The 24,460-nt window shown below is 41.4% G+C and overlaps 1 protein-coding gene across 3 annotated transcripts in view; it reads left to right on the forward strand.

The window, feature by feature from the left end:
* The window catches only part of minar1 (membrane integral NOTCH2 associated receptor 1), a 47,156-nt gene that overhangs the window by 7,637 nt on the left and 15,059 nt on the right, over positions 1-24,460 (forward strand). For all 3 annotated transcript variants that reach the window (XM_019257147.2, XM_019257149.2, XM_019257150.2), the window contains one exon: positions 19,796-20,062. In XM_019257147.2, coding sequence (XP_019112692.2) covers positions 19,796-20,062 — 267 coding nt within the window. The remainder of the gene's footprint in view (positions 1-19,795; positions 20,063-24,460) is intronic.

Raw genomic sequence — 24,460 nt, forward strand, 5'->3', positions numbered from 1 at the left:
ATCATCTAATTCTGATTCGCCAGATTTCTCACTGTCTGCTTTGTATTTCTCTCAAAACCAAAAGCACACAAACCAGAAGTATCTTCTCATCTTCTGTCCTGGCTTGGTTTACTCAGCTTCTATATCTGTCTTGCAGTCTATGCTGCAAAATAGTGATACCAAGAAGCGTTATGGGGCATAAAGTAAGAGTACACCCACTTCTCCAGGCACCACTACACTGCTGAATATCTTGTGTTAAAATTACATGTGCCGTGATATTCAGAGAACACAGTCCTAGTTTCAGCAACAGACAGGAGGAGTCTGTTCTTAAGTGGGATGTGGATGCATAGAGGTCCACACAATTTTCTGTTTCCGAATCTGTTTTAAAAGACGAAACGGTTTCCCTAAGTGTTGAACCTCTGTGCTACAGTCGTTTTTTCAGCCTTATTGTTTTGCTCCTCACACAGCCCCGCTGAACTGAGACTGGCTTTTAACACACCAACATGTTAGAATGTCAAAATGTCTGTGCAGGTGTTAAACGCACTAGTCTTTCTCTGTGACCTTTCCACAGAGCTAAATGGAGCGGATGTTAATTGAAATGGGGCCTGACCCTCAGCTGTCTTGATGCAGCCTTTTGCTGTGTCAGCACGTCTCTTTAACAGCTGTGTAATAAAACCGACCCGGGGATATGTCGTGATTTATTTCTCCACCTTCCTCACCACCACAAGAGGCAGAGGAATTCCTTTGATTTAGTATGTAAGTGAAGTTTTTATATAAGTCAATTTAATTAAATTAAAACAAATACTAGGTTAAGTATTAAGTTACATTTATCTTGAATTTTAAACATTTATACATGACTTTTTTTGTTGTTGTTTTAGACTGAGATAAACGTGTTTTGCTGTGGTCTGATTCATATGTTGGTGTAATGAATAAATCAGTCTAACATGCTCTGGGTTTGGCTCATAACCAATCTTCCTTTCTGCATTTCAGCCCTCCGTTTGTCTTTTATCCTCTCCCTTGTCTCAAACCCACAAACTAACAGTTGCCTGAATGACTCCCTTGTCTCAAACCCACAAACTAACAGTTGCCTGAATGATGCGTGTTCATCGTTAGGCCCTGCAGTGGGTATCATGCCTTGCCATCATAAATCTATGAGGTTCTCTGACAGGTGACATCATTCTCTTCCCTATAAGCTACAGTTTTGCCCTTGTCAGAGCAGATATTCTGTGGCTTGGCTCGGCCATATGTACATTCTATCTACTAAACTACCTCGGCTTGAAAGGCAGCTTAATCTGAATGCCAGGTACCATTCAGTAATCAAGCCCTGTTTAAGTAGCTTCACCTGTTCTGTTTTCGAAATAACCACCAGTTATATGATAAACTCTCAGAATTAGTGCAGTTTTTTTGAATCACACTCTCATCCAAACAGGAGTGGTTAAAAAACACTAGAGACACTTTTTCTGTTTGTGTCAAATGCATTATTAGATCTCATTTGCCTATATAATTTCAAGGTTTGTCATACTCCACTACAGTGACGTAGGAATGTAACAGGTGTAGTAAGAACCCAAATGCAGCACACTGGACAAAGGTAATAAATGTAAGTCACTTTTATTACACTTGGCTGGTAGATGAGAAGTAGCACAGTTCAAAACAACAGCTGGAATAGTCTCTGTGGGCACGGGGAAAGTACAGGGGCGCTGGCTGGGGAAACCAGTGCGGCAAGCTGGTAAACAGGCGATGAAGCAGAATAACCAGGAACGAGTCGCCGGTAGCTGAGCCATGACCAGCTGGGGCCAGAAGCTGAACTCATGGTCAGGGACAGAAGGCAGGGTCGGTTTCCGGGATTACGGCAAAACAGAAAAGTGCTTGAGAGTCTAGTGTGAACATGTAGAACAATCTGGCAGAGAGTGAGTGAGCAGAGAGGGCTTAAATACTGGCTTGATTGGTGATGGGAAGCAGGTGAGGGGAGTTGCTCTGATGAGGGAGGTGTGGCTGGCAGGTGAGTGGAGAGTGAATGGAAAAGTACTGAGAGGAGCAGACTGTGACAAGGAAGGTACAGTGCAAGTGGTACCTATAAATGTACACACCTGTACGTCACACACACGTCATCTATGCTGGTGTTTTAAACCAAGAGGCACGTCTACTCACCAGTGTAAGAGGTCCAATCAATCCTGAGAGTGATGGTCAGTTAACCTCACCTCTCCCTGGCAACGAGCCAAAAGGTCATTCATAAAGTAGTCATTCATAGTTCGCCTGTTTTACAGAATTGGATTATTCTCCAGCTCCATCCTCTAACTTAATTACCGTGTGGAGCCACCATCAAACCTCCTGGCTCCCAGGCTGGAGCCGACAGCAGCCCACTAGCCTGACTACGGTAGGTAAAACTCAGTCTCAAACTATTATTTGTTTGCTTCCTGGGATCCTGGAGATAATTGAGCACTGACTCTATAATACACTAAGGTGGACTTCTTATGCAGTCTGTCCTTGTTGTGCTTGAAACTAATATATTAATAAAACCAAACAAGAATTCTGAACCCAATGTTTACCCTTCACCTGTAGTGTCACCCTTTAATCAGGCCTTCATTATATCTGCGATATTATTATAGAGCTGGTGGTTTGAAAAAAAAAAAGCTGGGCTTCTGGGCATCTTTCATCTTGACCTTAGTTTTACTTACATTTATATTCAGTTACTCAGTGTTGCCAAATGGGTTTGAGACAGTAAAAGAGTTTGAAGCATCATTAACTCAGTCAGTCATTAGTTCACATACTCGCTGTCTTATAATTTCCTCTACACTCCCACTGTCAGTCCTCTTTTCTTTTTTTTTTTTTTGGCCTTTTATGTCTTTATTGATAGTACAGCTGAAGATAGACAGGACGCAGAGGATGCGGGATTCAAACCGGGGCCAGCTGCAGCGAGGACTATAGCCTCCACACACGGGGCGGTCGCTTAACCCACTACGCTACCGACCGCCCCTCCGTCCTCTTTTTTTATTATTGTCCTGACCTGTTGGATTGTTGCCCAGATGGAGGACGTCTCCACTGTGGGAGCCATGTTGCCTGTACACATAGCCACAAAACGTTTATTTTACTCTCTAAATTATTGTGCTCATATGCTGGGCCTACTGCAGCTAGAAGTAAATATCCCGAAGCTGAGTTAGTTCTTCACATCTTGAGAGAAGCTTTGTTGGTTCATTTTGTTTACCTGCTTGACTCTCTTACAAATAGAATTGGTGAAACGCAGCTTGATCAATGAAAGTGGCCAGATATGTCTGAACCGAAATAATGTCAGCGCCTGGATAATTGATTTGTTTGACCTTCTGAAATCAATAATCATGTGTTTGTTGTTACTGACATGCAGACAGAGACAGGTCATATGAGGCCATAAATTGACCTTATTATACGAGTACATATAGCATGTTAGTGATTTTAGTCTCTCTGGCCTACTCTATATTCAAAAATATTCTGTTCTGTGAAACAGAGGAATAATGTATCAGACTTTGAATTATTAATAGGATCACCAGTTCATTGTTGGTTTGTCATTTGGCATTTGAAGACTAAAACAAAATACAGACTCATCCTTTAAAAGATCCTTGTGTTGTTGTGGAGATCAGTGTGTGACAAAATTGCACTAATACATAAAAAGCTCTGGTGCAACCAATTACATAATTAGTGTAATGATGTCCACATGGTCTGTCAGTACATATACACACCTTTTTTGAAAGGCCCCAGAGGCTGCACCACCTAAGCAAGAGGCACCACTAACCCAACACTGTCATGAAGACCAAGGGACTCTCTAAACAAGTAAGGGAGAATGTTGTTGAGAAGTACAAGTCAGGGTTAGGTTATAAAAAATATCCAAATCTTTGATAATCCCCAGGAGCACCATCAAATCTATCATAACCACGTGGAAAGAACATGGCACAACAGCAAACCTGCCAAGAGACGGCCGCCCACCAAAACTCACGGACCAGGCAAGGAGGGCATTAATGAGTATCTGTACATAGGCCGACAATCCATAGAGTTGGGCTTTATGGCCATTACTTTCAGCAAAAAACAAAATGGCACGTGGGAGACATGTATGGAGGAAGGTGCTCTGGTCTGATGAGACTAAAATTGAACTTTTCGGCCATCAAAGAAAACGCTATGTCTGGTGAAAACCCAAAGAATACCATGTTTTTCAGCAGCCGGGACTGGGAAACGGGTCAGAGTTGAGGGAAAGATGGATGGTGCTAAATACAGGGATATTCTTGAGCAAAACTTGTACCACTCTGTGCATGATTTGAGGCGAGGACAGAGGTTCACCTTCCAGCAGGACAATGACCCCAAACACACTGCTAAAGCAACACTTGAGTGGTTTAAGGGGAAACATGTAAATCTGTTGGAATGGCCTATAGTCAAAGCCCAGACCTCAATCCAATAGAAAATCTGTGGTCAGACTTAAAGACTGCTGTTCACAAGCGCAAACCATCCAACTTGAAGGAGCTAGAGCAGTTTTGCAAGGAGGAATGGGAAAAAATCCCAGTGGTAAGATGTGGGAAGCTCATAGAGACTCATCCAAAGAGACTTGGAGCTGTGATTGCCACAAAAGGTGGCTCTACAAAGTACTGACTTTAGGGGGGTGAATAGTTATGCACATTCATTTTTTCTGTTATATGTTTGCAGCACTTTGTAACTTGCTTTGAAAAGTGCTGTATAAATTGTTATTAGATTGAGCTCCTAAATTCACATAATGATGGAGCTGCTGCCTGTCAGAAACTCATGTGGCCTAGTGTGTGGAGTTTTTCACAGCTGTCTTCAAATCAACATTTACACTCCATTCAATTTTCTGCGGTTAAGTTTAATGATGCAACACAGAGCTGGCAAAGGTCAGCTTTGTAGATGAGCAGACTTTGAAGCTCGGGCAGGCATCCGACTGACACGTACAGTACGTCCAACTGAGAGAGAGAGACATTTGTGCATAAAGCTGCATGTCTGAAATGAGAGTGTGTTATATACTTATTCACTGTTGTATAATATCACTGAGCAGAGATGAGCCCAGATCCATTATTTTTTATATTTATCCTACTGATGCATGTCAATACTCAGAAACAGGTCTTTGTGTCTGTAGTGTTTATTCTTTGGGGATCGATCCGCCCAGCACAGCCTCAGTCATTTGAGAAGAAAACCAAGACTACAAAAATAAAAACCTACAAAAAACTACATGATTCAACAAATTATTCAGAAAAAAACTGATAAGTCTCTAGGAAAAGAAACAAATTCTACTGAGGGAGGAGATTGTGGTGGATAAATGAGTCCAACACTGGACCAAGGTTTGTTTCATCTGTGAATATTATTTTGTAGTAAGACCAAACGTCAGTGTCAGTTTGGGTAGGTTTAGGAAAAGATCCAGCATGGTTAACGTTGTGTAGATCTTCTGAAATCTCCCATCTGTATTGGTTCACACCAGCCGCATGAGCCGGGCATGTTGATCTACTTTTGTAGGTGTGTTATTAATATTTAAACTTCACATTGCTGAATATATTATCTGGACAGAATGCACAAACAGAAACATATACAGCGTTACTCAAGGAATATTTTAGAAATGTTATGTTGATGTAAGTTATTACAGACACAATCCTAAAACCACTAAACATGCCAGCTATGGTCTGTAGTCACTGTAGGGATGTTATAGGAAACTCTGAAATAGAGCTCTAAAGCTGAACAGTTTCACACAGTCCTACTAAATAATGAAACATCTCATCTTGCTGCCTTCGTTAAATCACATTCAGGTTCTGTTATTTTTATGCACACTTCATGAAACGACATGCTCACATGGTTTGGTGGACACATTCCCTCATTCTCAGCTGTGTGATTGAATGTTAGCAGCTGCAGCTAAACATCAGTTTGTATTGAGGCTGATGCATCTCCAGATTTTTTTTTTTTCTTTTACAGAGAAAAGTTCAATTACACCGTGATGAGCGTCATGATATCAGGAGCTGAGATGGCTGCTGGAGGAACAACCCACAGAGCTCATTATTTTTAATTAGACCCTCCTGAAGGAAAACATTACCTGCACCCTTAAATGACACAAGTGATATTTAAGAATTTTCTCTCAGTGGTGCAGAGCAGAGCAGCTTCTCCAGTCTGACGAGAGAGCAGCCAGTAAAGAATAAATACATTTTAAGAACAGGACTTAGTTGAGACAAAAGATGGGTGAAACGGAGACAAGTCAGAGTCTACATCAGGGGTCCCCAAACTTTTTTCGGTGCGGGCCACATCAACTCGCCTTTCTGTGATGGGGGGCCGGGGTCAGTCTATAACCGGAATTGATATCAGTCCCACCAGGATTTCGCGGCCTTTTTTGAAATAGTTGCGGCCTAAATCCCTGATGTTGCATGAGGTTTTTAAAAAACTCGCGGTGAAAGTTGCTGTGCTTTTTACATTTTTGTTGCGGGAGGAAGTGAAAGTTGCGATAAGTTGCGATTCGACAGTCGCGGAGAGGTCCATGGCCACAGGAAGCGGCGAGGTCCAGGCAGGAGGGCGCTGTAAAGCTTGTGGCCGGAGCCATGAGCCACCTTCGCCCCCGAGCCTTTCCAAGCCGACCCAGAGCCGGTCGCAGCCAGCGCTGGGGAGAGGTCCCACGAGGGGATCCTCCCGCACCGTGCGGCCGTCCCTGACCCGCCGAGTTGAATCCCCCGGGCAGACTGCGCGGAAGTTGATCACGAGCAAAGTCACGTTGGAATATACCATTGTGTGAGGGGATGAAAATTAGCTAGTACTGTAAATAGTTGGTAAATAAGGTAGATTTTAATTAGAATGCCAAGCTTAATCATTAAGTGTGGATATTTTATAATAGGAAAATGCAATTTTGAAAAATAGGCCATGTTTAGAGGGATTGTTTGGGATCGTTAAGTGGGCCACTCCAATTGTTTAGGCGGGCCGGATATGGCCCTCGAGCCGTAGTTTGGAGACCCCTGGTCTAAACACTACTCAGATCACTCAATAAAGAAAATAAAGTCATGCCCAATAATCTAACTGAACATCATACTAACAGCATGAAAGCTAAGCAGCTGTCTGTCCTTTACAAAGACATCATAACACCTGTCTGGTCTTCTAATGTGTGTATATATATATATGCACTGAAGTAATCTGACTATTTTCTACTTTCCACTGTGGAAAACTGATAACTGAGTTTACACAGGAGAAATCACATTATTGTGACTCAGACTGTGTGAGAATGTTTCTACATGCCGCAGTGTGATCACTCGTTTAGAGTTTACACGCTGTCGGTTAGTAATTAGATTCCCTTCCCACGCTGTACCATGCTTAGAACATTTTGAGCCAGTAATTTAAAATGTGGTGATATGATGTTTGCTGCTTTAAGAAAATATTTTCTTTCAAATCAGTTGAAAATAGGCATGGTAACGAGGCAGCACACAGCCTATTATCACATGTGTATGAACCTGTTAATATAATGGTGTAGTGATTCAGTTTATGAAGGAATTATAGACCAGATCAACATGGTGTATCGGTTTTAGTCTGACTTTGATCTGAATTGACTTTACTATAGAGCAGTGTGTAGTCTGCTTCACTGTGGTGACAAAGAGGAGACTGCCAGTTGGCACTAAAAGGCTACAAATCAGAGGATACAATCGGAAAACAGAATCGCCAAGTGTTCATGACAAAACTCAGTGATGAGTCTGTGATCTGAATCCAAATCTATTTGCTAAATGTCAAATGAATATGACCGTGCAAACTGAAGGGTTCTCAACCTATTTGGATGTATGGACCAACAAACCAGCAAAAAGTTGGTGACGTTAGTTTTCCACACATTTCTCCCTTATAGAAAAATCCAGTATGAGCTTGTCAAAGGTACACAAGCTGTGAAGTATCCATGCTCACTGTTATGTGCAATGAGGGCTTCGAGTGGTTTTCCAAACTACACTGTTGCCCATAAACAGGTAAAACTTTTTTTTATTCAAACTTTATGAGCAATAGTAGTTGTGATGTCAGAAAATAGTGCTGGCATGTACAGTATATCTCAGATTTAAGTTAAGCTCAGAAACTTTCCTCCTTCAGAAGATGAATGTGTAAACAGTCCTCTAAATTCTGCACAAACTTCCCTCTACACAGAGAAACTCAAACATCCAAATAAAAGAAGAAACAACATTTTGGACAGAGACCCAACCAGATTCCCACCATGAGCACAGACAGCGGCAACGTAAAAACTTACTTTAAGAGGCGGAAACCTCGAGCAGAATCCGGCTCATGGTGGATGGATCATGACATTTGAACACATATAATCCATGTCTGTCAGTGTACTAGTGGACAAACATTGACACTGCGCAATTGCCCAGAAGGATTATACACTTGTATCACTATAATACTGGACCAGTTTCAAAAATTATTGCCCCCATTAATCACTTCTCTTCACTTTCTGACCATATTTTTCATAATATTTTTGTGCCCTTTAACTGTAAATTCAGAGTAATCCGACTACTTCTGCATGTGCAAAGCCATTAACAGATTTCATGTCTGGCGGTCGGCCTCTATATTACAATGACGTTTTGCTATCCACATGGGGAAACTGTCCCAGTAAAATAATGATAGGAATCGCAGGATATTAAAAGTGATTCTCTGTCTTATTCAGGCAGTTTTACTGAACAAAATCAGGGATTTATGGGCGGTGGAAGGAGAGGTCTAACTGTGGTGGTTTTTATGCCGATCAGGAGGCACGGTACAATTTTTGATGCGTGTTTTGGTGTGAAATTTCATTTGCGTCGTCACAAACACATACGCAGGGACATTTCTGTGGCTTTAGTTGTCAGAGCGTGCACACAGAACACCGAAAAATCATAATATGTGTTAAAGTCTTTCCCCTTTTAGTTTGCTACACTTATTTTCTTTGACTGCAGATTGATATGTACAAATAAAAATAATGTGATTAGGGAAGATTCTTATCGATAATATCATCCAAATGAGTGTAAAGTTTCAGAACTGCTCATCTGTTTAATAAATTGTAGAATGTGAAATCTTTTTACACTTGGAGAATGTAAGAATTATTTTAGGCCTACACCAATTATAAATGAAAAAGTTCAAAAAGAGACCTCGTCAGTCAAACTGTATCATATCCAAACATAAATCTAAACATGCAAAATAAAACAGTTTAAAAAACACTTCAACAGATTTATTTATTTTTTTTTTTTTATTTGTATCAAGTTTGAATTATTTTATTGAACAATATTATGTAGTCCACCAGCTCAAATGTGTGTCTTCAATATGGGCTCTACAGTGTGGTCCAGGTACAGAAATCACCTGTGCAGGTAGGGGGCGTGGCCTCAACAGCCCTGCAGTAAGCAGTGTGCTATGTGCATGTGATGGAGGAAGAGCAGATATTCAAGAGTACCTGCATGAAAGCTGGTTGTTTCAGTCAAGATTATGCTATAATATATATTTTCACCAACTGTATTTAAGTTCCCTGTTAAAGGCCAATCTTTAATTTTATAAAATTCACATTTTGTCTATTCCCGTTAATTCCCATGGAAAGTTTCCAACTTTGAAAATGCCCAGAACTTTGTAACCCTTATAATTAAACATAGCTAACAGCACAGTATAACACATTATAAGTATGTTTGTATTATAGGATGGGTGTCATTAAGTGTTGTTCATCTGGCAGAGGAGTTAAACCAGTTTTACTTACTGATGATACTGATGTAACGGTCAAATTAACTGAGTTACCTCAGAGACCAGTCAGTTGTACATCTGGGGCTGACTGCTTAAAACTCTGTTCTTGTGTCCACGTTTATTTTCCAGCTCTCTCGATCACAGAATGAAGTCCCCCGTGTTATGGAAATAATTCATTGTTGTTCTAGTGTCCAAGGTTTTATCCGAGGTGTTGAATTATTGTCGCCCTGCGGCGCTTACCTCATTAGTCAGTGTTAATGACATTGATGTGTTCTGCAGGATCACCCCAGGGGTGCGTTTTGTCGCCCGTGTTGTTTGTGCTGCACACCTAGACTGTCAAGGTTTATAATCAAGTTTGCTGATGATTCAGTGATTCAGCGTCCCGAAGGACTGTGAGCTGTATCATGGGCCAGCCTCAGACAATTCCCTCTAATGGTTTGATGATTCATACTCGCAACTCAATGTCACTGAAACCCCTCTACTTTTAATAAGTGGCATAGCTGTGGACACAGTGAGCCAATAAAGGTACCTGGGCATCACCCTGGATGACAAACACTCTGTCTTCAAAAAAGCCAATCAGACTGTTGAATATGTTTTATTCATTTTTTTTTTTTTATGTCGACCTTGAGGTAGAGCAGGTCGTCCACTAATGAGATGATTGTTATGATCCCTGGCTCCACCAGTCTGCATGTTGAAGTGTCCTTGGGCAAGATGCTGAACCCCAAATTGCTCCCGAAGGCTGTGAAGCTCCTGAAACTCATGACCAGTTGGCACCTTGCATGGCAGCCAATGCCATCAGTGTGTCTGTATGAATGGATAAATGAGATGTGTAGTGTAAAAATACCTTGAGTGGTTGGAAGACTAGAAAGGGGATATATAAGTACAGTCCATTTACAATTTAACTGTTCAATAGTCAAACCTCTGCATGAAGAAGGTGTCAAAGGTTTACCAGGATGAAGGTAAACCTTTGACACCGACTGAATCATGGAGAAACAAATCAAACAGATATCTGATACTCATCTGATTTATGTCTCTTGGCCTCCGTCCAAAGCAGTTTCTCCTTGGCTTGATCGTTGAGTGGCATCTCCATCAAGCAGTTTGCCACCATCAGCATCAGCAGGTGAATCACCAGTCTCATGTTCATCTCTGCTCTCTGATTCACTTTTGTTTTGAACAGGCTTTTCCTTTTCCTGTTTTGCTCTCGTGGCTCGGGTGCAGTGATTTAGGTGGTACCATGTGGTACTTCCTTCGACCTGAACGGCTGTTGGCGTTGCCCGCACCACCTTTTAGGGACCTTCTCGTCTCGGCTCGTGCCACTTCCTTCTGAAGACCTTAATATAGACTTCGTCTCCCGGGACCACGTGGCTCTCTGTTACCAGACTGGACTCTGGGGTTCGGCTTTTTTCCTGCAAATATATAGATCTGTGTATGGCAGTTAATTGCCGAACCAGCTGCTTGCGAATCCGAACGAACCTTTACTTTAACTTTTCACAACCTTTTATACCCATTTTTACGTCATTCTTACATCATTGTTACATAGTAAAATCACCAGATCTGGACCCAAATGTCCTGTACTTTCTTATAATCATATGTCCGTGTTCTGAGCGTCACGTGAACATAATATTGTCTATGTGTTTCCCATGAGCCTGCATGGTGTGTGTGTGTGTGCTCGACTCCTTAATCTTGGTCAAGGCCGATCTGAAAACAGACTGGCTGAATGTTATCTGGTGGCAGAGAAACATTCAATACTGTCTTAGCTGTGTAATCTGTGTGTTTGTGTATTTTGTATGTCTATCTGTGTGCCTTTATCATGTTCTATTCAAAAGTCCATATGCGTCACGCAGAACACCACAATATCTATCTTAGGATGATATCTACTCTGTTTATTATATGTATTTGTTTTTTATTGGTTCTTATTGGTTGTGTATTGATTGTGGTGACTTGCATCAGTGCGTTGCTAAAGAAGGGAAGCACTACATTGCATATTGGCACTGTACTTCGGCATCGTCCAATATAAATATCAATTAAATGGACTGCAATATTCAACAGTATATTGGTGAAGCATATGGTTCATCCTGTGATACTGCAGCGATGGTAACTCATCTTACTGGCTCATAACTTTTCAATCTCCTCTCTCAATCTTTGTCAGGGTGAAATAAGACAATAAAAAAAAGGAAAGGGCTTAGATAACAATAGTTGGGACTCAGCTGCCACAGTCTGCTCTTCTGCCAATGGACTGCAGCATGAACAAGCCCACCAGCTGTAACTCCAACATAAATGAGCAGCCAAAAAAACATTCCCAAAACAGCCTCTTACTGAAGACTTTTTGTGCCTTCTATCATTCATGCAGCCACGCAGCTCACCATCCATTATGCACTGAAATGAAGTGAGTCTGCATAAATTGTTGGTTCACAACCTTTCTGATTGTCTGACTGCTTGTTAAACCTTCTATAGTTTTAGTAACGCCCTCGGGTTCAAGATCTCAGATGTTGCTCTGATGAGTGCATAAAATAGAACTGAAGGCAGAATCTATGATAAACTGTAATTCACATTTAAAGCTTCAGGTTTGCTTGGAAGTGACACCCTTTCAAGAAATTTTGAATCAGTTCTTCTCTGCCTAAACCATCCAAAAAAAGAGACAGATCCTGATGTCAAAAGTATAAAAAAAACACCCTCAGATTCATAAGAGAGGCAGACCTGTGCCTTTCTGTAGCTTGAGTAAGGTCACATTTCCACTTCTTTGGCACAGCAGGGGTCGTGACGCACAGAGCTCCAGTAAAAAAAAACGCAAGGTCACTGAACAACAAGTGCTCATTTCTGGTAGATAACTGTGTAATGGGGAAGTGCACATAAGATAAAGAAGCGATAGCCATGAATTTGAAACGGTATCATCACAGTGAGTCTGCAGTGTAGAATGCACCTTTTGCACAATAGTGTGTTTACAAGTAGACTGTGTGAAATTACAGGCTGTAATAAATGTTGTCCTCCTGTCTGGCGACCCTCCAGCTGGGTGACTGCCAGGATCACCTGAGCCTACAAATGGCCCTGTGATCATTTCAGTAGTTTCAGTCTGAATTCCTGCTAACGCTCGCTATTTTCTGTTTCTTTTTCACGGAATGGATTGTTGTTAATGTGTCCGGATTGTTACAGACCAGACGAGGTTGACTCCTGTGAGAATGATCAAGGAGGTGCTGAGGATGGATTTCATGTAGAGCAGGGGTTTCCAAACTACGGCCCGCGGGCCACATCCGGCCCGCCTAAACAATTGGAGTGGCCCACTTAACGATCCCAAACAATCCCTCTAAACATGGCCTATTTTTCAAAATTGAATTTTCCTATTATAAAATATCCACACTTAATGATTAAGCTTGGCATTCTAATTAAAATCTACCTTATTTACGAACTATTTACAGTACTAGCTAATTTTCATCCCCTCACACAATGGTATATTCTGACGTGACTTTGCTCGTGATCAACTTCCGCGCAGTCTGCCCGGGGGATTCAACTCGGCGGGTCAGGGGCGGCCGCACGGTGCGGGAGGATCCCCTTGTGGGACCTCTCCCCGGCGCTGGCTGGCCTCCACGGGTGCATTTCCTCCGCGGCGGTGCGCCACGACCGGCTCTGGGTCGGCTTGAAAAGGCTCAGGGGCGAAGGTGGCTCACGGCTTTACAGCGCCCTCCTGCCCGGACCTCGCCACTTCCCGGGCCCATGGACTCTCCGCGACTGTCAAGTTGCAGTTTATCGCAACTTTCACTTCCTCCCGCAACAAAATCGCAACAAAAATGTAAAAAGCAACTTTCACCACAATTAAAAATGAAAACCTGATGCAACATCAGGCATTTTAGGCCGCAACTATTTCAAAAAAGGCCGTGAAATCCTAGTGGGACTGATATCATTTCAGTTATAGACTGACCCCGGCCCCCCATCACAGAAAGGCAAGTTGATGTGGCCCGCACCGAAAAAAGTTTGGGGACCCCTGATGTAGATAATGACTGTTCATGAGTCATGAATGTTCTGCTTTGTCAAACTACTGCACAAACATCTAATTAACAGAGGCTGCTGACTGCTACCTGAGAGCCCTGTTAACATTCCTGCTTAATAAAGGCAAAGACACACACACACACACACACACACACACACACACACACACAGATTTATATCACCACCATTGACCCAGGACAGATGTTTCTCACTGTGGTTGCTACAGTATTAATGGCAGCTGCCTGTGAGTGCTGTAAACTCAATCTAGTCAATACTCCATCTTCAGGATTGCTTGAGGATGTGTGTGATGCAATTACTGGCATGCTGCATATATTGTAATGATAAAAAACAAGTGTGTGTGATTGGTACTCCTTTAAACAGAACTGAACTACCTGGAGTGACTTTACTCAGCTCTGTGTAGTCTGGCTTTAATTTTGTGTCATGCTCGCTTCTGTTGACCAAAAAAAGGTTTCAACACGCAGTCTTGTCTTGTGGTTTTTATTTCTGTGTTAGGTGCTCGAACGAGGGGATGAGAATTCATGAGAGTGAGTGTGCTATAAAGAAAAGCTGCTCCCTGGAAATGAATTATATCTGTGTCGGATAATCTTCTTTATATTGGATAAAGATATATTGAACTGTCAAAGACTTTTCTCTTTCTGCACTAAAAAAAGAACATGAGTTTATTTCGTGAGTTACACACATCTCCCTCAAGTTAATCTAACATGAAAAAAATATGGACATCGATTGCACACGTTAAAATTGTTTACTCAAAATGTTTTTAGGTTCCATACACTACATTTTTATTTGAAAAACAAACATGACATTAATTTTATGTTCCACATTTATGCCAAATATACTAAATTTATCTAATAAACTAACATGTTGATCTGTCTAAATATTCTACATGACTTGACATGAGTTACACACAACTTCCTCAAGTTAATCGAACGCTGAGTTATAAAACTTAACATACTTTATGGATCCATATATTACATTTACATTCCTGAGCCAACCTAATCTTTTATATAGATTTTTATAAACCAAGTATACAAAATACAAACGGACACATTTCTTCACTCATCACAAAATCTGTATTTGCTGTAACAACATTGTACAACTATTTGAACAGGTTTTGGCTGTTAAACTTTTACATTTAAAAAAAAAAAAAAAAGGAAAATGCCAAGACAGAACAATTTACTGATGTCTACCAATGTCACTATACGGTATCAAGTATTACAAATAAGGAAAAAAAAAAAAAAAACACGTACATGCAAGTGCACAAACCAAACCCATCCTCTCAAACAATATTTCAAAAATAATTTAGCTCAAGGTACATTTTGTCAGGATTAAGAGGCCTCTTTCTGTGTCCCTCGCTCTCTCAGAATCAATATCAATCAATCAGTAGTAGAGTGATGAGTGCAGAACCTACAAGACTAGAAAATAAAACATACAAAAGTCCATCTTACTGTAACTCTGCATGTCGGTTCAACCACTTGCCAAGTACACTGAGTGTGCATGTTAAGGTTGCATACTTTTATTTTAAACTAACAGTGCATATATACACAAACATTTGAAAAGGCACCTTTCAAATCAATTTCTAACATTATGAACGTGTAAGGACAAAAACATCCTTAACTGCTGGAACCTAAAATAAAAATCGGTGCGATATGGAAAATTTGACCTCTCGATTATAGTGACAAAATCATAGTATCGCGGTTAACGATATTATGGCGATATTCTTAATTGCTTTACAAATGTCCAAAAAACACATACATTGAAATAATAAATATCTGCATTCTCTAGAAAACCAAAATACGACCAGATCTCGGATTTCGTCTATTATTACATATCCCGATAATCCACTGGGATAATTAATTAATTTAAGTATAAATTGTTCTTATGTACTTCAAATCACATCACTGGATGCAAAATGTCTTACATGGAAGCAGGAGGTAAAATATGTAAAAGTTAACAAGCAAAGCAGATAAATAAATATTACCCACTTCAGATACAACCTGTCTAAGGTTGAAAAAAAATCCAGTGATGGGCATTTGTTGTTAAATGCGCCAAAAATATGAACAAACATGGACCAAAAATGTCCAATCACAGAAGGAAAAAGGAATTTCAGAGTCATCAAGCCAAAACAGTTCACTGATACAAGTCTGTTTTTAAGGCGCTTTCTTGCGTAGAGTGTTGCCTTCCGGCTCCATGACAACCTTCTGAAGTACTTCAAAAGGTGAATGACTTCAGGAGGGTAGTCCAGATTTATGGTGTACATTAGGCCAAACAACAGGGCAGCAGCTAATGCAACGTTTTTTTCAAGTTCTGCATCACAATGTGGAACAATCCCAATGTCGCCTCGTGTCTCACAGGCATCTGTTGATTTGGACATGTAGATTCCTACTGTGGCGTCCTCAATAAATCCTCGGAGGAGGGCTTCGTCACCTAGTGAGTGTCCTTGCGAGAACATTTTATATATTTTCACAGCATTTGGGAGTCTACACATTTTAACGACTAATCACACTGCGCCCTATAATGAATTTAGGTGTTATTTAAGCACTCTTAATGTTTCCTTTATTTTGTGTAAGATTTGAGGACTTGATGGAATGTACATGAATTTAATCATCCTTTGTCTTCTAAATAGCATATCATAATGTGGGGCTACAACTAACAATTACAATGACTGCTTAATCGGATATTCATTTAATAATTTAATGTATAAAATATGAGAACACAGAAATAATTTAATAATTTCAGCTCAGCCAGTGTACCTTTAAATAGTAAATCACTTAACTGACTTGCCTGACACACTGACCCATTTTGGTACTGTTAAGATCACTACCATATTGACCTCTGAGTCTGATTGACTTTAATGTAATCTCAAAAGTGCACGTTTTAGAGCTTGGACAAAATATCAAAGATAAAATCTGGACATACTGATCTTTGTACTCACCGTGTACTCGAGAAGAGAGTACGTCAGTGTCAACACACCCACAGGACAGGGAGGAAGCTTCATCAAGTGAGTCACGGCATAGAGCAGCAGCTAATGTAGAAGGCTTATTAGCACACTGGGGAGCTGAAGCATCTGTCGTAGAAACCATTGATTGATAGGAACCTTTGATTGTCCCACTGTCCTGTACCTCATCCATTGAAGTGAGATTCACAAACTCATTCCCAAATCGTGCATCCATAAACTGAAGTCTGAAGTTAGAGGCAAGTCGATACTGTCTTTGTACCTCATAAACAAACGTTCTTTTGTGTGTGAAGACAATTATTGATGTAGCAGGATTCTCATTATCAAATTACTTACATAACCTGCAACCAGAGAATTGATTCTAGCCCAGACAATTAGATGATAAAATCCAAATTTAACAGATTTAAGTTCAACTTGGAAACTAGACAATGGTGGCTAAAAATGAAAATCCAAGAATGTGACCCACAAGTGACATACATATGACATGCAACATAGCAGGACTAGTAATGGTTAGAAGAAATAGATTTGAGAGACCCCCGTACGCAGGACAGCACAACAAATACACCCAGGTGTGGGGAGGAAATAGGTATGATGACACAGGCAGTGTCACGAGGGAGGGTTAGGGGTTCAGGAAAGGACTCAAATGTGGCAAAACCAGGCAAAAAACACAAACAAAAGACAAAAAACAGGCAAATAATCCAAAAGGACAAAAGCAAAGGCAGGGTAAACAGGCAAATAATCCAAAAGGACAAAAGCAAAGGCAGGGTCAAAAACAGAACAGATACAAAACCGGGAAACAGGAAACAGTAGGGAGTCAGAGACGAAGAGAACACTGAGAAACAAGACTTACACAGACAACGGCTAGACAAGGAAACGAGAGAAACACAGGAACAGACATGCAGGAATAACCAGGGACCGGTGAAACAAATCAGCGGCTGCTGCAAAATCCAAAAAGTTGGGAAACAAGACAGGAAGTAGAATCCAGACAAGACACAGACAGGGTGCAACAACAAAATAACAGGAAACAGAAACTAACTCAAAACTGTAACAGGCAGAGTAACAGCATGAACTTCATGCATGAACAGCATTCTCGTTAAATGCTTTTGTATCCCGTCACCACCTACTTTCAAAATATTACATGTATGTGCAAAACAAAACACATTTAACAAACCTTTTATGATGATATGCCTTTTTAAGGTCACCATACGGCTTGAGCCAACCATGTACCAGGCCAGTGGATTGGTGACTGCAAGTTTTATTTCTTTGGATGGTGACAAGCTTAGCTCAGAGGCTCTGTAGTGTTCACTGTACCACCCACACAGAACTTTCACAATGAGGAACAACCTCTCAGTTATTACACACATCTGAATCATTTCTGCAAACTCTGGCAATCCACCCGTTGATTCATAGGCAACTATCATCCCTTAAGCACATCGACTGGAACTGTGGACACATTAGATACGTCTGTCATCATCATTTGATGTTTTAAAGCCAAAGTCAGGGGTACATTATCGAAGCAACTAGTGTGTTTCACAATGTTGTTAAAGAAACTGTGTTTAGCTTCAAATCACATTGTCCAAATCGTGACAAGCGGGCCAAAACACCGTGTTATGGAATTTTCTATCCTTAGGTTGCACGAGGTCACGTGTCACCTTCAAGTTTGAAAGGATTTAACAAGATTTAAACATGTGCAAAACAGAATCATGAATAAATTATGTTTATTTTTAGTGTATGCTTTAAATGGAATAATTAGGACTGATTTTTTTTTTTCGTGTAAAAGATTTCTTTCATACATTTGTGATGCCCTATGTGGCATCCTGAGTGTGTTCCTTCCTCCTCCTCTCTGGGTGTGGTCTCTTTCTTTCTCCTCCTCTTCTCTGGGTGTGGTTTCTGTTTGCAGGTGTTTTCCATTAATTATTTGGGTTAGAGTGTTTATGCCACTGCAGGCTGGTATTCATTCTCTTTCTCTGATCTCTCTCTGGCTGGGCCCTGTTCTGGGCTCTTCTGTCCCTAGTCAGGTTTGGTTTGGTTTGGTTTGGTTTAGTTCAGTTTGTCATTTTTGGTCGTCCTTTGCTTTTGTTCCACATTACCAACACATGCACACTCGCAGTTGTCACTCATGCACACCCTACACCACTGCTTCTACACACTCCATAACTTTAAATCCGTTATGATTGTTTAATTTGATTTAATAAAGTATTGTTTAAACAAACGTACATGGTGTGAACTCCCTTTTTGCCATGACTCTCAGAGCCAGGTCATGACACATTAAATATGTTTATATTACTGAAATGTGGAGTTAGAGGTTCAAACAGTTTTTCACCAGTTCACCCAATTCCTGTCGATCATGTGACAGAAATCATGTGACATTACTGGATTAGAACAGAATTCATCTGTTTTTGTGTCTTTGCATTGACTTTGTTTGTAATCTACTCGTGTGACGTTGTTTTCACTCTGTTAGGTTCTTTCATCCGCAGTGAAAATAAAGCTTGACATTTTGTCTCTTTCCTGACGCTTATAGTTACAAAACAGACATTTTAACTGTTCATAATAGTGAAATTGGAATCCTCATTTGAAAATCAAGTGGTGCGGGGTTGTCAGATATTGTAAAACCTTCCCCTTTGATATTATAATCAGCTTTACCTGTCGCCTCTGACTGACCCATCTCATGTCAAACACAGATTTTTTTTTTCTTTTTAATCTTTAATATCCATTAAGCATATTACCTGGCACATTTGCTGACATCAGCAAGGATGATGATGGCATGTGTCAGTGAGTGCTTCATACGTTAATCATAGCAGGCCGGCTTTAGGTAGCAGACTGCCTCCATTCACCTCACAAATCTGCACCGCAGCAATTTACTGTGTCTCCCCAGGTATTTACATCAGCGGTGTGATGATATTAAAAATGTAAAAATAAACCCTCTGCTCTGTAATGCGTCCTGTGGTTGTCGTGTTACATTCAGATTTAGACCCAGTCTTAGACGGAGATCTGTTTTCACAGCCAGTTTAACAAAGAGATACAGCTGATACACAGAGTACATACAGATGCAGAAAGTATAAAACGTCTCAGAGACCAGGCCCTGATCTGGAATGAGAAATCTGGCCTCAAAATAAAGCAAACAACTAAATTGCCTTTCTAAAGCAGGTTGAACAGAGCGCACTGCTAGAAACCTTTCTGTTCTCTCTCCATTTCCAGGCAGAGCGAGAGCGTCAGTACGAGCTCCCCCAGGCCCATCGCCCCCCTAAACCGCCGAAGGAGTCCTACCTGGTCGAACAGGTCTTCTCGCCACACCCCTTCACCCCCACCGTTAAGGCCCATGTGAAAGGCAGTCCACTGTACACCGACCTGAGACTCACCAGCCTGTCTGATGGCAAGCGAGGTCAGCCGTCCTGGACCATCGAGGAGTACAAACGCAACTCAGGAGAGAAGGGAGGAAAGCAGCTCACAGCTCTGGACCTGCAGGTACTGGACTCTGCAGACTCCCAGCACAATCACAGGAGGGTGTAGGGGAGTGAACGAATAGTTGTTCTGTAACTACATACAGCTGTGATCAAAATAATAGCAGTGTGTTTAGTGTGAGCAAAGCCCAAAATCCTTATAATAGCTTTTATTTCCACACACAGAAAAGCATTGCACATTCTATTCCAAATCAAAACATGAAAGCGAAGGAAAAGGAATAATAGGCTGTTCAAAATAATAGCAGTGTGGAGCTCAGTTAGTGAGGTCATTCATTCTGTGAAAAAACAGATGCAGAAAATGAATGGCTGCTCAGCTAAAATGATCTCAAATGCTTTAAAATAGCGACCAAAACCAGAACTAAATCAAACCAAATCAAATCAAATAAACTACCATTCGAACGGATTGACGAATAGCCAAAATGTCAAAGAAGGTCTGAAGCAGGGGTCTCCAAACTACAGCCCGCGGGCCACATCCGGCCCGACTAAACAATTGGAGTGGCCCACTTAACGATCCCAAACAATCCCTCTAAACATGGCCTATTTTTCAAAATTGCATTTTCCTATTATAAAATATCCACACTTAATGATTAAGCTTGGCATTCTAATTAAAATCTACCTTATTTACAAACTATTTACAGTACTAGCTAATTTTCATCCCCTCACACAATGGTATATTCCGACATGACTTTGCTCGTGATCAACTTCCGCGCAGTCTGCCCGGGGGATTCAACTCGGCGGGTCAGGGACGGCCGCACGGTGCGGGAGGATCCCCTCGTGGGACCTCTCCCCGGTGCTGGCTGGCCTCCGCGGCACATTTCCTTCGCAGCGGTGCGCCGCGACCGGCTGTGGGTCGGCTTGGAAAGGCTCGGGGGCGAAGGTGGCTCACGGCTCCGGCCGCGAGCTGTACAGCGCCCTCCTGCCCGGACCTCGCCACTTCCCGGGGGCCGTGGACTTAGTGCTCGCTGTGCCCTCCCCGCGACTGTCGAATCGCAATTTATCGCAACGTTCACTTCCTCCCGCAACAAAATCGCAACAAAAATGTAAAAAGCACCGCAACATTCAGCGCAATTTTTTTTAAAACCTCATGCAACATCAGGGATTTTAGGCCGCAACTATTTCAAAAAAGGCCGCGAAATCCTGGTGGGACTGATATCATTTCTGTTATAGACTGACCCGGCCCCCCATCACAGAAAGGCAAGTTGATGTGGCCCGCACCGAAAAAAGTTTGGGTACCCCTGGTCTAAAGTAACCCGTGAGTACTTTAACAATTAAAAGATATGAAGCTAAGCTATCAGCAAGAAGCCCCCGCAAAGTTGCAAAAACAACATGTGCTGAAGAGGTTATGATTTGCCAAAGAACACATTAACTGGCCTAAAGAGAAATGGCACAACTGATGAAAGCAAGATCGTTCTTTTTGGGTCAAGGGGCCGCAGACAGTTTGTCAGACACCAAATTCATGCCACAGTACGCTGTGAAGACAGTGAAGCATGGTGGTGCAAACATCATGATGTGGGGATGTTTCTCATACTATGGTGTCGGGCCTGTTTATCGCATACCACGGATCACGGATCAGTTTGAATACATCAAAATACTTGAAGAGGTCATGTTGAGTTATGCCAAAGAGGATATGCCCTTAAAACAGGTAATATTACAGCCTAGTGTTCCCTTTTCTTCACTTTCTGTTAAATAATAAGAAATTTGATCATTTTGTCTTCATGTTTTGATTTGGAGTAGAATGTTCAGTGTTCCCAGTGAATTTGCCTGTATGGCTATAAAAGCTATTACAAGGATTATTAAATACCGTTATTATTTTGAACACAACTGTCGGTATTCTAATAATATTTACCGCTGACTGTTGTGGTGACTTCTCTTCTCTTGACAGGGATTATACAGTTTTGTCTTTGAAGACTACATCCATAGTGCATTATGGGGACATTTACAGTGAATTATAATGTATTCATAATGCTAATGAACATTGTTCATTATGAGATGATGATTATGAGGCACAACGATGGCTTTAAATCAGTGATGTGAACTGGTGAGCAGTAGATTAATGCAGCTGGTTAATCTCACATCGCTGTGTAAATATATAAATGTGTCAAGCGGGAAAGAACTACTGTAATAAATAGTGCTACTAACAGTAAGGATTCATCTGGGAGATTCCTGAGAGCAGAAACACTTTACAGTCCGTCTCCAAGCCCACTGTGCTTTGTCGTCGCTCAAAATATCCTGAAGCACAATGAGTCAGCTGAGCGAGGCAGCTGGGCGTGCTCGATTTAATGTTGAGAACGTTTCAGCGCTGATGGAGACACTTCCAGGATTTCTGATTTAGTCCTCAAGATTAAAATTGGCTCGCTCAGTCACCTTCGAGAACCGGAAAACTGAGTTAATGGTTTGATGCCACAAATTGTCGTTGTCAATTTTCCCATGTTTTATTAAGCGGCGTATCGCTTCTCCACATACCCACACACACTAATGTAAACCCCGCTCCAGTATTGATTGTCATGCGTGACCTGTGGGGCTTTGCAGAGCTTCTCTCCTTACATGTGTGTATCTGTGTGGTTTTCGTGTGACTGCAGGGACCCTGTTAAGCTTTGGCACCAGCGCAGAGGTGCATTATTGATGGTCACTGTAAGGCCTTCAGAGGCACAAGTGACTCAGAAATCAATTCCTCTGCCTGACAAGCCTGTAGCTGAGATGCATCTGAGCCTCATAACACCTTCTTCAAATGCCCTTAAAGAACTTTTACTTAGCATATATACTGACGAAGGCTTTTAGACGTTTTTTTTAAATCTGTGTTTCTGCTTTTACTCCCGTTTGATATCAAATTAAATCAAAATATCAACTTACAGGAGAGCCTTTCTGCATCTGGTCTGTCGTTTTATTAGAACCGTAACAATCATTTTTAACAGCAGCACTGCTGCAGTATTTTCCCCCATCATACGTAGACAGTCCTCCATCATGGAGAGTGACAAGTCTCACGAGGAAGCAGTGAATCATGCGACGAAAACAGAACATTCAGCACCAAGGACAGTGCAGCAGTCCAAACAACAAGACATGTAAATCAATCGCACAATACGCCATGTCCATGACGACACAACAACCACTGCAGGCAACACTCCGACTGTGTGCTATTTTTCTGATGTTGAAACTTCAAACACCGAACAAATGCAGCGGAAGTACAATAATGGTTAAAACCTATTAACCTCAAAACAAATAAATTGATCTGAACTCTAGAAATAAGCATTAAAAAAAGTGGCATTTCATGTGGTCAAAGCTGGAAGATCAGTAAATCGGTCTGCATTTATCTCTAAATGGAAAAAATCTGTCTGTTGTCCACAGCTGCTTAATAAATGAAAAGGTTCCCCTTCAGTTCATTAAATCCCTGCAGCCATCATTGTGCTAATTAACTATTAAAAAGCAACACCATCTGCCTCTGGCTGCAGATCTGCGGTGCTGTGTTCAGTGTTGCCACTCTGCACCGTCCAGAAACCTGATTTCCTGGAGAAGCTTTTTTTTTTAGAGCTGGTGCTGTCATGCTTCACTGTGATTGGCAAAGGTCTTTCAGAGCGATGAGACCATTAATGTCTTGGAGTGTATTTATTAACCACCACACCTTCTGATTTATATTTTACTTCCACTCAGATCTTTTGCTCTTTGCGCTCGGGGTTGTGTCCGTGCACCAATCATCTGGCTCACAGGAGTCTGTGGGTATAATCCGTTGGAAGATTCCACCCTGACATCATTTTGCAGGGACACTATTGCACTATGGGCTTCACACCACCCAAGCCAATTGTGATTGGTTTGACACAAACAAGCCAGCCTTGTTAAGCTGCTAAAACTAACCGTGAAGATGGACTGGCTATGCAAAACTCCCATCACCACCACTTTGATCTGGTCATTGCACTTACACAATTAGTCAGTTTGGGCATTTTTAGGTTAAAAATCCAAAGAGAAAGAGGATTTAACTAGAATGCAATGTTGTGTTTCCTTGCATAGATAAGTAGTGGAGCAATAGAAGCATACAGATGCTGGCTGTGCAGTGCAGCCAGAGAAATATTAATAAAGGGTGCAGCCAACTTAAAGTCCACATGAAGTCACAACTGATGTTTAAGTGTTCTTATCACGTCAGTCCTCTGTCCTCCAGTATCTGGACCGACACTGACACAAAGTCATGTTTTCAGTATTTCCAGGTATTTTATACAGAATAACATTTGTTGCTTTTCCCTCTGATGTCTTTCCTGAAATAAAGAACAACAAACTGCTGTTAGCTCAGTCAGCCATGTAACTAACCGAACTGACTCAGCCCTGTTGTGCCAGAAGCCAAACCTGGCAAGGAAAGCACCTCTGACTTGCCACTGTTGGTTTCGGATTTCGTATTTTGGTCCCAGGTCCAACCATG

This window comes from Larimichthys crocea, chromosome VIII (genome assembly GCF_000972845.2).
Source record: "Larimichthys crocea isolate SSNF chromosome VIII, L_crocea_2.0, whole genome shotgun sequence".
Taxonomy (NCBI): domain Eukaryota; kingdom Metazoa; phylum Chordata; class Actinopteri; family Sciaenidae; genus Larimichthys; species Larimichthys crocea.